The sequence below is a fragment of the Centruroides vittatus genome, unplaced genomic scaffold (assembly GCF_030686945.1).
Source record: "Centruroides vittatus isolate TY-2023 unplaced genomic scaffold, ASM3068694v2 scaffold_3293, whole genome shotgun sequence".
In the NCBI taxonomy this organism is placed as follows: domain Eukaryota; kingdom Metazoa; phylum Arthropoda; class Arachnida; order Scorpiones; family Buthidae; genus Centruroides; species Centruroides vittatus.
In genome coordinates, this window is record NW_027122702.1 from 109,813 (window position 1) to 123,852 (window position 14,040).

At 28.7% G+C, this 14,040-nt stretch overlaps 2 protein-coding genes across 7 annotated transcripts in view; both read right to left on the reverse strand.

Annotated features, from left to right (window-relative positions):
- Positions 1-493: 493 nt before the first annotated feature.
- LOC136988325 (probable insulin-like peptide 7) lies at positions 494-6,805 on the reverse strand. 2 transcript variants are annotated; one of them, XM_067286204.1, is made up of 4 exons: positions 6,418-6,805; positions 1,236-1,291; positions 923-1,071; positions 494-855 (listed from the first exon to the last, which is right to left on the reverse strand). In XM_067286204.1, exons 1-4 carry the CDS (start codon positions 6,475-6,477, stop codon positions 656-658), a joined length of 465 nt encoding a protein of 154 aa, XP_067142305.1. In that variant the 5' UTR covers positions 6,478-6,805; the 3' UTR covers positions 494-655. The 2 variants fall into 2 exon arrangements, with proteins under 2 accessions (XP_067142305.1, XP_067142306.1); XM_067286205.1 differs by having other exon boundaries at positions 1,236-1,370.
- Positions 6,806-6,941: 136 nt separating this feature from the next.
- LOC136988324 (transcription factor E2F7-like) overlaps positions 6,942-14,040 on the reverse strand; it is a 52,390-nt gene continuing 45,291 nt past the window's right edge. For 4 of the 5 annotated variants that reach the window (XM_067286202.1, XM_067286199.1, XM_067286200.1 and 1 more), the window contains 3 exons: positions 13,781-13,852; positions 9,743-9,948; positions 6,942-7,336 (listed from right to left, as the gene is read on the reverse strand). In XM_067286202.1, coding sequence (XP_067142303.1) covers positions 9,755-9,948; positions 13,781-13,852 — 266 coding nt within the window. In that variant the 3' untranslated portion in view covers positions 6,942-7,336; positions 9,743-9,754. The remainder of the gene's footprint in view (positions 7,337-9,742; positions 9,949-13,780; positions 13,853-14,040) is intronic. The other variant, XM_067286203.1, reaches the window with a different exon arrangement.

The window sequence follows — 14,040 nt, forward strand, 5'->3', positions numbered from 1 at the left end:
CCACATCCCTTCATTCATCAGCGCCACAAGAAGACTGTCTCTCCGAAAACGACCTAGAAAGCCCGGAACGTTCCCAACGTCACCATACCTACATTGCCCTAACGATCTAGATCGTGTTGTACCTCAATAATATGTAAGTTAACTTAGTAGTTAGAATAAACGGTTTTGTGTAAGACACTTGTCATCTTTGTCTCCTACCGCCACCACCCACATACGATTTCGACCCTAGGTTTTCCTGACGCGTGATTAACTATTTTCCCCTGGAAGTCGGCGACCTTACATGAATATATATTCACTACGTATCACATCAGTCTCCCCTGCTAGCAAGCAATCTTCTTCATGGTGTTATGGGGAAGGAAATACAGTCAACTTTTTATGTGAAATATTTATGAACAAATATTAGAACACTAAAATTAGACGAGTCGCGAAAAATTATTTTTCTGGAAAAAGTTCCATAAACATTTCAACATTTAATAGAAAATTTGAACTATCAATCGAATTAAAACATTTTATTCTCAAATTGCAAGCGATTTTGATAAGACAAAACCCGTCTAGTTTTTTTTAGGAAGGTCGTTTACACAAATGTTACAGCCATAATAGACGACTTATTCTGCATCTTTGGTAAACACGATGGAAACAGAAACGTTTAAGGCCTTTAATTATCGGTTAAGAAGCGATTATCATCTCTTCTTCGATTGTGACCCGGGCAATATTCCGCGTATTCTTCCCAAGAACAACCCATGGGTTTTTCGCAACATTCTTCTATAATACCACTGGCCTGACGTTTCTGTTTCTGCCTCCTACTTCTCTTCTTCGTGCCAAAACCGTATACTAAATCTATGGGTAGATATTGGTCTGTAACGATTACACAAGTGACGTTAGTTTACGATAAAGATAGGATAAGGAAACTTCTAAGATTTACCTGGTTTCTCGAAAGCTCGAAGTATCGGATTCTTTTTCTCTACTCTATAAATATCTTTTTCGCAAGCCAGTTTGATATGGCTAGGTATTTGATGATAGCATCTTCGATACTTCTCGTCGTGCCAGTGATTTTTCCATTCTTCGAAGCTTCTATCGTTTAATTAAAACAATACAGATTATTTTCAAGGACCTTCGAAATCATTTAAAGGAAACCGTACAATTTAATCTTAATAAATTTATAAAATTAGAAATGTTTATATTTAATTGGAATTTGGTTTATTTTATCAAAGTCAAGAAATTTTCAAAAATATTACCTTGTTTCAAATAAGGCGGTTTTATATTCTTGTTGAACATCGGCCGGAATGGTGCACTGAAATAACCACATAAACCACCAGATCAAAACTATCCACTCTCTATTTTCCATTTGAAAATATGTTAGGATAGAATGTCTAAAAAATAAAAAAGAGAACTTTAATATTTTAATTTTATTTTCTCTCAGACGAAATGATTTTGTAAATTGTTAAAATTTGTTAATTGCGTCCCTCAGTATCCGCGGATGCTGAAGTCCCTTATATAAAATGGCGCAGATTTGCATAGAACGTATGCACTCTCTCTCGTACATTTTAAATAATCTCTAGGTCACTTATAATACTTAATGTAACGTAAATGTTAGGCAAATATTTAATAATTATTTTATTCTATTGTTTAGGAAATAATGACAAGGAAAAGATCCGTACATGTTCAGTAAAAATATAACAATCGTAAGCATGCAGAGTACTCGTCAGCAACAATGGAACATTTTATTTCAAACTTCCAAATTGCTTTCATTTAAAATACAAGCAAATTTAAAGTTTGCATTTTAAAACTTTCTTAATTTTTTTTCCGAAAGTTTCGATTCGCGATTGTTTAAATCCGCGAATAATGAGGGTCAGCCGTAATTAATATATCAAACGAAAAATGAATTGTGACATCACATCTCGTATCAGACATGGGCAAATGCGGCTCTTTTTGAGTTACATGCGGATCTTGCTAAAAGTGTTAAAATAATAATAAAAAACAGAAATTAACAATTTTATTTTTATAATTTTGTGAAAATATGTTTATTAAAAAAATTCGATATTTGTTTATTATATTATATTTATATTATATAATAAAATCGCGCGCCTTACCATACTATCCGCCACGACAGTACAGAACTGCGGCTCCCATGCATTTTGCAAAACCTACATTTCGGCTCCCACTGAACTCTTGCTTGCCCACCCGTTATATATCGTTCACAAAATTACACAAAGATACGTAATAATGAAGAAAAAAAATTATTGAAAGTTTATTTCAATGACATATTAAAGATTTTGAGAATGTGTGCGCTGCTCAAGGCAGATTTGGAGTGGTACCAAGGCACATGCCCATCCATTACCTTAGAAATACCTTTATCATCCTTTTTTCTACATCATTCTTTATTAGCCTTTTAAAATACTTATATGATAGCTTCATTACAAATTATTCATTTTTCATCTATCAATTCAAAATCATCAATTAGACTATGAAAATTATAGTATGATTTATACTCATACTCATCACGGTCAATACATTTTTTATTTTCACCAAAAATGATCAAAATTGCAGTCATTTAGAATTATTCGTATTTATGTTCAGTCTGTGCTCCATAATTTGACGTATTTCACGATATGCTTCATTATATTTATTTTTATTCTAAAGTAATAAAACTAGGTGCTTTGGTATTAAGGTGGTGTTTGCAGCATCATAATTACCATCTCAGATATGCCCCTGGCTTATTTATTCAAATATATATCCAAATGAATGGCCAAAATATAACATTCAATAATAGTCCTTACATAAAACCAAATTATTCGGTAGACAGGAACATTTTAGATATATTATTTCAAATATTTGGAATAGAAAATATACAAATTACTAAATGCTTTTTTGTATAAGATTCGAAAAATCATGGTCCACATTCGTTCAAACCTTTCAGTTTTTTGTGCATACTCAAAACTATTAATAGTATCAATAATTACAATTATTTAAAAATTTCTACATTAATTACACCTTGATATTTAAACGTATATATTCAAAATTATTGAAGTTAAAGCTGTGAGCATGTTAAAAACATCCAAGACTGGAATATTTTCAACACGTGTACTGGAACGTATTGTAGAAATTAGATTTAATCAAAAATACACGTCACGTTTAACAGGATTCAAAATAGAATATGCAAAGACTTCGAAGAATCGCTTGGGTCTTGGATATCTTAAATCGCTTAAGTAGGAGAAAACTGTCAGTTAATTAAAATGCCACTTTTATGTAAATTAAGCGCAAACTAAGCTTTTCCATCGAAAATAAGAGATTAGCGTATTTATCCAATCGATTCTGTCGTTGTCATGCTAATTTCTAAACCTGAATGGAAACAATACATCAGAAACGGTGAAAAGAGCTTACATACTACAAGGCGCAATAATAAATTTTCGTAGAATAAATGAAAAAATAGTGCTGAAAATAGCAACTTTTATATTTCGGATTAACTCTTCCAGTAGTTACCTTTATCAAAGGTCGCGTCATTGATTTTGCTGTTACTGTGGAGAACTGTTTAGCATTTGAAGTATCTATTAATTCGATTCAGTGAGAAATACAGTAAAACCTATCTATCTAAAACGGAAAACTTCGAAACCGATTTTTTCTTTATTAAATTCTATTACAATCCGAAGACCTATCTAACCTGAATTAAGCAAAAATTAAGATTTCCTTTTTAGGTAGTAAGTAGCCTAAAATCGCCAACAAGGGTAACGGTTCCAAGAAACTAAGGTTAGGTGACAAGGGAACATCCCAACAAAACGTTAACAATTACAGATGTTAAAGTTAATGACTAATTATAGTAGTGGTTTTCGAAGTATGGTCCGTGATGGCAGATTGGCCGCCATTTTCCCAAAATGTTATTCTATGCTATTTAAATCAGAGAAAAAGTACATTTTTATATCTAGTGTTGCCACCAAGCCGGTTTTTAACTAGTTGCCACCAAGCCGGTTTTTAAATTCACGATCCGGATTAATTACTAATTTGTCCGGTTTTCGTAGAAACGGTGAAATTATGATGAAACGGAATACATTTATAAAAAATATTTGCGAGTATTTTAACGATTAAAGACTAACTTCACACCCCCACCCAAACTTATCTCCTAGGCTAAGAGTGACAAAATGTACTGTACTTTTAAAATTCTAACTTGCAGATATTAGGTCTGTCAGGGACTTGTGTTGGAACAAACCTATTGTAAAGCGAATGTGACAGTTTCAGTTTACAATTTTATAATTTCTATTTTAATTATTTAATATGACAACTCAAGAAATTGAAAACCCAAAAAAGAGGAAGCAACCTTATAAACTTAATAAATAATGGCTGTGTTAAATTTCTTTCCTGTCATTACCTGTGCGTGTAACAATGATTTGTATTATGTAACCTTTGTATTATTTTTCTTATATAAATAAACGGCCGTGACGTGGCGCCTCTATCGAGCCCGCCACTGTTCGGTTTGGTATAACTTTGGAACGGACCAACGTAGTCGTGTACGATTTTTAACTTATTTGTAAGGTATCCTGCTCACTATCGGCGAACACATAACTTGCCACAGTGATACATTTAACAGGCTGACACAAAACGAATTTAAAAAAAATGGGTACCACCTGTTCGAGACAGCGTTGCCACCTTTTCAAAATTGAAGAGAGGTGTGGTTACTGGATAGACTGCGCGCTAAAATATTTTGTGTATCATCATCTAAAATGACATGTACGGGATAAGTGAATGGAAATAGAGTTCAGATGAACTGAGAATTACTTAAGGTTATAGATCCGCTAATCAAAAGGAATAGTTCTCAATTCGTACATTCGAATATTCCCGTCTTTAGTCGTAATCACTAGACTAAACCTACGTATGAAAGTGATTTTACTGTAAGAAGTGCGGTTTCGATTTACACTATATCAGTTTAATTTCTCGATTTATGTGAAAACAATGAAATTTAAAAAAAAGTTGTTAAATTTATTCTGATGATTGACAAATTTACACTCGAGTCTTACTTGTTAATCAAATCTGGACCAAACTAATTTAGTATTCAGTTTGTAATCTAAATTTCGACTTAAAATTTGTATTCCAGTTTAAAGTATGTCATTTTAAAATACCAGGTACAAATTGGTTATAAACTTAATAGTTAATAAAGATCAACGTTCGAACTGTATAAAATAATATATTTATTAGAAAAAGCTTTACATTTAATTACATAAGCTAGGAGTGTGTCGTCAATAATAAATATTCGGGAATTTTTTGAGGACTTAAGGACAGACATATGAGCTTAATTATTATAGTCTTTATTAATTATTGAATGAGGTAACAGGAAAGAGAATGTTAACATTAAATAATTTAGTGTAAATCTATATTCTAGAACTGAGATTTTCCCCATTAGGTTAACAAATCATACGTTATAACTTTAAAATTGTAGCAGAGAAACCATTCCTCTCGACGTCCCCACAGGGTCGTGGAGAGAAGGGAGCTTGAGGAAGTTTCTCTGAATGAGGAGAAAATAGATATTTAATATTAGTTTATAGAGGGAATAACCGCTATTTTTTCCTAACAAAAAATAATCTTTTAGACTACAATTTATTAATAGAGAGACAAATCTACGTATTTCATTTGTTAACACAAAATAGAGCAAAAGGGACCCGCTTATCCCGGACTCCTCCCAAACACAAAGCTTTCAACGGCACCGTGTAGATTTAATTCTAAATATTTATTACAATTTCCGTTTAATTACAAATAGAAAACGTTTAAAAAGCAAAATATCAGATTATATCCTAATATATTCGTTTGAGTCTCCCAGAAAAGTAGTCTTAAGTAGATAAATAATATCTTAGACTATTTTATGTAAGATTAAATAAATTCTGATTGGATTTATGATTAAACTTATCGATTTTTTTAACATTTATTCTCTTTCAAAGTTACATGTTACCGGTTAGTTTATTCGTTAATGACTACACACGAATCCAAGAATTTCAATTTGTCCCCACCAAAGCCAAGGACTTTTCGTTTAGAATTTTTAAGTAGAATGGACTTTATACATTCGCCATTTAAAATAATTTCTTTATTACATATTAAAATTATGCTAGAAAATTAATTTAGTATTGACGTAAATTTCATGATAAAACTCACTTTCAACGTAATGTAATATATTCCTCAACATTAAAAATACAATTCTTATACTTACTTTCAATTCATCATAGTAAATTTACAGTTTAATTCAATTTTACATGTTATATATTATACTGTAGTCATATTCACACACAATATACTGTCCTGTACATAAATTAACGAGTGATAAAGTAAAGATAACTTTTTCGTGGCAATACTTCAAGATCCCCCGTAAAATTTATCGATTTTAAATAATTGTCAAATTAAAAAATGAAGGATTATCACAAATGTCTGATAGAAACTTACCAGTGGTTGATAGGAGAGCGTGCAATCGACCGGCGCTGTCAATTTCCAAACACCTTTCATTTATAACATTTTCTTCAACTTGACAGAAATCAAAAAGGCGAAAAAACGTCATAGGATTTTGTCCAATCGCTATCGACATAATGACGTAGGCGTGATGTAGTAATTGGTTAGATAGAAATGTTTAGCTGAAAGCGTAGGTCGTCTCTCCGCTTAACTTTGTTTTCAGATAAAGAAAAAATGATTGAGTGCGAGACATTCGGAAGTGCAGCACTTTAACCAAACGTAGAACGGAAACTAAGGATATTCGGTTCGAAAAAAAGTGCAGAAATTAGAATAAAGTTCAGGAAAAAATTACTTACTCTCACCTAAAACTTTACTGATCAAACATTTTGTTCTTTCACAATTCTATGTAAAATAAAATGAATGAGCACTACACAGGGAAAAAAATTATTATTTATATAATAATATATACAGGAATATAAAAATCAATTTATAGTAAATGCATTCAAAGACAGAAAACAAAATTGTTGACTTAAACATTCAAAACTTTATTATTTCTCTTTTCATACTAACTGTAAACACCTATAATATTAAATAAACCAACAACAAGTAAAAATATTTGTAATATACTATTTAGTAGTCTATATTCTTTAATTCATTAGAATTATTTATTTTTTCATTTTAAATCATGCATCATGATTTATTTTTTTAAATTAGAAACGTTTGACCATGAATATTTTGGTTTAAATTCATTTTCTCACTAACGAAATTAACTGTCCAGTTTGGTATAATTTTTAATTTCATATGAAGAAAATATTCCACCAAAAATATGCACTTGACAAATGATATCCTTCCAAGAAAAATATATTTTTAATATCTTGTTTGATATTTCAGGCTTGTCCCTTGCTGGAAAAAATACCTGAAAAGGAAAAACTGTTTTAAAAAGAAACTAATTTAAAGAATAAAAATTTATAAATGTTTAAGATTTTGAAATCAAAGAAAAATTTCAAACTTCTCTTGCATCTCTCTCTCATACACACCTTAACTTTACACCTGATAAAACAGAAAACTATTAATACATAGTTATGTTTACTCTTAAGGATTACTTCACCAGGATCAGAGCATCACATTATATTACTATACTTTCTCATTTATTACAAAAATAACACATTTTTGTAAGGACTAATTTTCATTTGGAGTTGCTAAATAAGTTAAGCTAAATTCATTTTATTTTATACAAAGTGTTTGTTGTTATAACTATTTTTTGATAGCATTTGCACTTAAAGATTATAAATAAATATTCAATTTAAATATATATAGGTAGTCCTTAGGATGTAACTTCACAGCCTGAATAATCTTCACTCCTCCTGTTTTACACACCTTATTCTGATAAAATTAAAGTTTATATACAGTATATACATTTTTTTTTGGATTCAAATTCCTCTAACTTCATTCTGGCAAATACATGTAACAATTGTGTGAAGTTTTTCTACTTTTCACAAAGATTACTATAACATAATTGTCTGAGATCACTTATTAACTGTAATTTAAATATCTTTTGTGACTTTCAATCTTATTGCCAATAAGTGATTTATTTATTCTCACACTAATTATTAAACAATTCTTAAATTTTCTAGAAAAACCACTGATAAATTTTGTCTAATTTCTCAACCAAATTTTAAAGTTTTGCATATAATTTGTTTTAATTCTGATGAATAGTTACTACATGAGATCATGTATTTAGATTAATAGTATGTTCTTAGCATTTCATTACATTGGATAGGCTTATGTTCAGTTACATAATACCTAAGCAGTAGTTTCAATTAGTAACATTACTAGTAATTTATTCCACTGCTTTGCTATTTAACAGTTGCATTTGAAATTAATTCAATAATCCAAAAATTTCTTATTCCTCAAATGCATTTGTGACCTAAAAAATTTTTAGATACTGCATTGGATATGATAAAAATTATTAGGAACAAGCACAGACACACATCTTGACTACACAAAACAGCTTTATTAACATAAAGGAGACATAGGAAGTTTTAATACAAACATACAAAATAAGATTTTACAACATAACATTCAATAAAGAACAACATAAATGTAAAGAAAAGTTACAATAAACAAAGGAAGCTGGACATTTCATCAAATTACAAATTATTCCTACTTTTTGTTACATTATATTTATAACTTTTCAAACTTCAGTACAAAAAAAAAAAAAAAGTTTCAATTTTAAAATGTTCATTTTAGAACTATCAGAATTTTAGAAACGATTCAGTAAATTTATTATTTTTACTAATATCACTTCTCAATCTTAACTTTTATAAATGAAATTCATTTGATTATACTTCTCAAAATTACAAAAATAGACATTCTAGATTTGCAGTGTTTATAACAACTGAAATGATTACAGTCCATCCTCAATATAATGTTCTAAAGAGAAAGTTTGATCTTAATATTGAATCAAAAGGCCTGTTCTCTTTACAAAAATAAGCGTGTTTGAATTCTTAGAATATTCTGTATTGTACAGCATGGACTTCAAAGCTAGTTTTATTCCAAGTGTAATCTTATATAATTGGGAACCATTATATCAAAAATGGACTGAATATAGTTATAGATATACAAAACACAAAAAAATCATCATAAAATAATGTTTCAAAAATAAATTTAAATGCCTATGTTAAAATCTTAAATTATTTTGCAAAAATTTAAGATTTTAATATTTCATAATTTTTCTCAATTTGAGTTTTATAAAATAACATGCTATAATTTGAATGATACACTGAAACTAATTACAATTTTTTTAAATTTTATAATGAGTCACACTATTTATAAACATCTAATTACAAATTGTTCAAGTATCTTGTACAGTATCTTACAAACATTGATGATTGATAATGATCATTGATGACACTGACATCATTGAAACAAAGGAACTGACAGTAACAAAATTGAAAATTTGTCACAAGTAGCAGATCATACAAATATATAAATATTTTAATTGTTTTGTACTCTTGAAGTCTATCAATGTGCTTTTAAATGAGATCATCACATTAAAGATAATGCAAAACAATTATTCAGAAATATAAAATAATTACAGTAAATGTTTTTAAACATGTACTAATTTATATTTTAATAAAATATCTGCAATACTCCTGACATTATTTCAAAATGTTTCTTCATTTCGATTTTTTCCCCCCTTAAATTTGAGTTTAGAATGTGTGTGTAGAAAACTCAAATTCATATAATTGCCACAATTTTGTGATGGAATCAAAGTAAAAACAAAACCAAAACAATGTAAAACAAAGTAAATAAAACTTACTTTCAGTTTTTCTTAAAATTCTAATTTAATTGCTGACTGTATACCAAAAGTCGAAGCTATATTAAATGAAGATTTGTTTTCATCTGAAAACATTTTCACTCGTTCAAGCTCTGCAACTTCACAGATATCTTGAAGAGAAGCATGTCGTGCAAGTTTTGATTTTGCTTCTCTTTTTGAAGTACTGGCATGGGAATTTTCTGAATCATCTGTTATTTAAAAAAAATTCATTTTTCATCTCACTTTCTATTTATAAATATAAAATTGGTCAATATTTTATAGTTTTTGTAAATTATTATGTTAAAAAAAAGTAGCATTCTTTTGAAAGCTCCTGTACATTCTTATCAATTGTAATTGTCAAAATATTTGAATGTAAATATTATTCTAGGAGAATCTAAATTATTATTTTAGTGATCTTATTGATTTGCTTGTCAAAACTGGATATAAAAATATTAATATAAAACAGATAACTAAGTTACTAATTTAATTTTAAGATACTGTACCAGCACACTAGAATTTACAGGCAAACACAATTATATTGGGTTGATCAAAAAGTTCATAGTGATTTTTGATAGCTGACAGTTGAGACAGACATGAAAATTATTAGAATTGTATAAACCAATGAATATTACAAAAAATGACCTTGAGACGCATCCTTTACAAAAACACCATTAAGATTATTCAAATATCGTTTAATTTGTCTTGTTGTGAAAATGGATGTAAACAAAGTACATTTTCAACACTTGTTTCTTTTCTTCTATCATAAAGGCAAAAATGCTGTACAAACAGCAAAAGAAATATGTGATGTTTATGATGGGAGTGCTGAAGCAAAATCAACTGTTTGAAAGTGGTTTGCTAAATTTAAAGCAAGTAATTTCAGCCTTAAAGATGCTCCCTGCTCAGGAAGACCTCCTGTTATTGAAGAGGACCAGATCAAAGCATTATTGGATGAAAACCCTCATTACACAACTTGAGAGATTGCAGACATAGTGAAGTCATCAAACAGTCCTGTATTTCAACATCTAAAGAAGCTCGAATACACGAATCGTACGAAATTTGTAGACCTCACAACTTAATGGATCGCATCTCCATTTGTGATTCTCTTGAAAACAAAATGAAAATGATCCTTTTCTGGAGCATTTAGTGACAGGTGATGAAAAATGGATCATTTATATCATCATCAACTGAAAACAATTATGGGGTAAAAAAATGAACCATCATTAAAAACTCCAAAGGCCAGTCTACATCTAAAGGTGGTCATGCTTACCATCTGGTGGGATTGAAAAGAAATCCTGTTCTACAAGCTGCTTCCACAGAATCAAACAATTGATTCTAAGTATTGTTTCCAACTGGATAAACTGAACATGGCAATTAAAGAACAACATCCAGAACTGGCCAATAGAAAAGGCAGTGCATTTCCATCAAGATAATGCCAGACCACACACATCCTTATAAACAAGCTAAAAATTATTGGAACTAGGCTGGGATGTTTTATCCCACCCACCGCATACTCACTCGACCTTGCCTCATCAGACTACTGTTTGTTCCATTTTCTGCAGAATTCCCTTTATGATAAAAACTTTGATTCTTTGGAAGCTTGCAAAAACCATATGGAACAGTTTTTTGTAGGAAAAACTGGGAAATTCTATGAAAAGGGTAGATAGGTAGAAAGGTAGATGAAAAGGGTAGATTCTCCTTCGTAGATGAGAACTTGTCATTTAAAACAATGACACATACATAATAGAATAAAAGTATATTTTTAGTTTTAAAACAGTTTTTTTTTTATTTCTCTTAAAAATCACTATAATCTTTTCAAACAAACCAATTCAAATTGATCAGCCAGCATTAAAAAGAGATAATGATGTCATTTATGAAAAACATGAGAGCCAAGAGCAGATTTAAACCTACCTAACTCCTCACAGCATTAATACTATATTTTAATGTTAGTTAAATGACTGTATAATGTATTATTTCTTAAGTCTCAATGAAGAGAAATGCTCTGTTAGTGATTCCTTTATTCTTCTGAAATAGAAGACAGAACCAATGCATGACCTAATGCAATGATGTAAATAATAGTCATTGTATCAGGTCATGCATTGGTTTTGTCTGCTAAGAAGAATAAATAAAAGCAGGCTATAATTCACTATTAAACAACAACCAATGTCATCAATTAATTAATTTTGGTACAGTAATATAATATATATAAATTTAGTTTTAAGGTATTGACTGTTTATTTAACATGGTAATTATTCTAAATTACTTTATATTGTCCTACATTTTGAGGAAATAATATAGATTATGAATAATTGATTCTCTATAGTTATTTGTTTATCATGTAGGTATAATGTCAATCAATCAAACAGGTAAACAGGGTTATTTTTACCATATATAATATATGCAGTTTGCTTATTTAATTTAGCAATAAAAAGACAGTTTTCTAATAAATTTAATAGATTAGAAGTAATTGATCAATAATTTTGAAACATCTGAAAGAGAAAATTGGCTCAGAAAAGAAATTAAATCTATAGCCCCTTGCAACATTTTAGTAAAATTTCAAGATGGTAGCACCACTTTTAATGTCACATTAAACAAAAATAATTAGAACTGAATATTAATAATATCCTGATTAATAAACTGTTTATACTACAATTATTATATATAAATAAATTCCAAAATAGACTTTAGTTATGTAAATAAATAATTGTAATGAAGGTTTAAACAATCATCTTTCTGCTATTCAGTTAACTGATTAACTTGTCATTAAATTACAATTTATTAACCACTATTATCTTCCTTAAACTCAGTATTAAGTTCATATTCAGGAAAAGTAATAAAATTTGGTTCAGAGTTTTTATTTAATTACAATGAAGCATCCAAAGTCCAGATTTGGCTGTCATAAAAATGGATATTAACCTTTTCAACAAGAACTTTGTTGTTTATGTTCTAACATTCATTCAAAATTCTTAACTTTTTAATTTTAAAATTACGATCATATCTTTTGTTTAAAATATAATTCTGCAAATTATATTTTGAATGTAAGTATTCTTACACTCCTTGAAAAATAATGGCTTGAACTTAGAATACCTGAAGTTAAAGTGTATTCAGCATTTAAACTACTTAAAATGCTAATTTACATGTATATTTGAAAATCTGGGCAATCTTGAATTTGATTTAAAAAAGTATTATTATTAAGGCTTATATCTAAAAGAAAAGTTTTCATAATAAACAGATCTTGTTAACATTTAATTGTATAATGTATAGACTGTATTTCTAATTTTATTTACAATGTATAATACATTTTCTACTGAAATTTCTATCATCCTACTGAAAAAGTCAATGTAGCATTAATTCAAGCTACATGACAAATTGTTGCTTCTTAAATTATAAGAGAAGTGTCTGATGATCACATAAAGTTATGTTGCAAAGATGTCTTCATTTATAAACAGAAATATAAAAATTAAAACCAAGCTTTTAAAAAAATAGAAATGTAACAATATATATATAGCTAGTTTTAAATTTCATTTCTATTATTTTACATTGTAAAAATTATATTTTAACTAAATTCAACATTTTACAATTAAAAAATTGCAATTAATCTATCGACTTCTTAAATAATAAAACAGATAATATTCTGTAAAAAATTTTTTTAAATATTTAATAAAATTTGCAATTATTTGGAATGTTAAGTCAAAAGATAGTAAGATCTGTCATCACACTTTTCTGATATTATAAATGAAACCGATACTTTTCAGTCTCTTAATAATTATGGTTTTTGAAGAATTTAATCAAATACTAAGTTTCATCCCATGTTCATGAAGCATCAGTCAATAACAATATAAAAACTTTGTATAACTTCAATTCTGTTTCTACAATTCTCAGTTATGAAAAAATGTAAAATTTATTGATCATGTAGCTCAATACTTAAAAGTAATTAATCTAAAGCTTATGGACAATTATTTTTATTTCAATACACAAAATACAAATCAAGAATCACAATCAACAGTTCTACAAACACATTTATTATGTTCAATGTTTACTCACTTTGAACAGAACTTGATAAACTATTTTCATTCATAAATGACTGCAGTGACAAAAAATTCTCACATTCTATACCTGAAAAAGTAGAGAAAAAGGTCTTCTATTAGGATAATGTATAAATTTCACAATGAAAATATGCTTTAATACAGTTTAAAGATAAATTATATTAATAAAGTAACTATTATATATACAGTGAGGATATATGCTAGTCTCATTTAATAAGATGAATTATTTCAAAATAACAATTTAGTAACCAAATCTTG

Bases quoted from the DNA above. Each gene is read 5' to 3' on its own strand.
- LOC136988325 (XM_067286204.1), bottom strand. From the start codon at position 6,477: ATGAAAGGTGTTTGGAAATTGACAGCGCCGGTCGATTGCACGCTCTCC. The intron at 1,292-6,417 runs GTAAGTTTCTAT...TGGTTATTTCAG, and splicing joins CGCTCTCCTATCAACCACTG to TGCACCATTCCGGCCGATGT. The intron at 1,072-1,235 runs GTAATATTTTTG...ATTAAACGATAG, and splicing joins ACCGCCTTATTTGAAACAAG to AAGCTTCGAAGAATGGAAAA.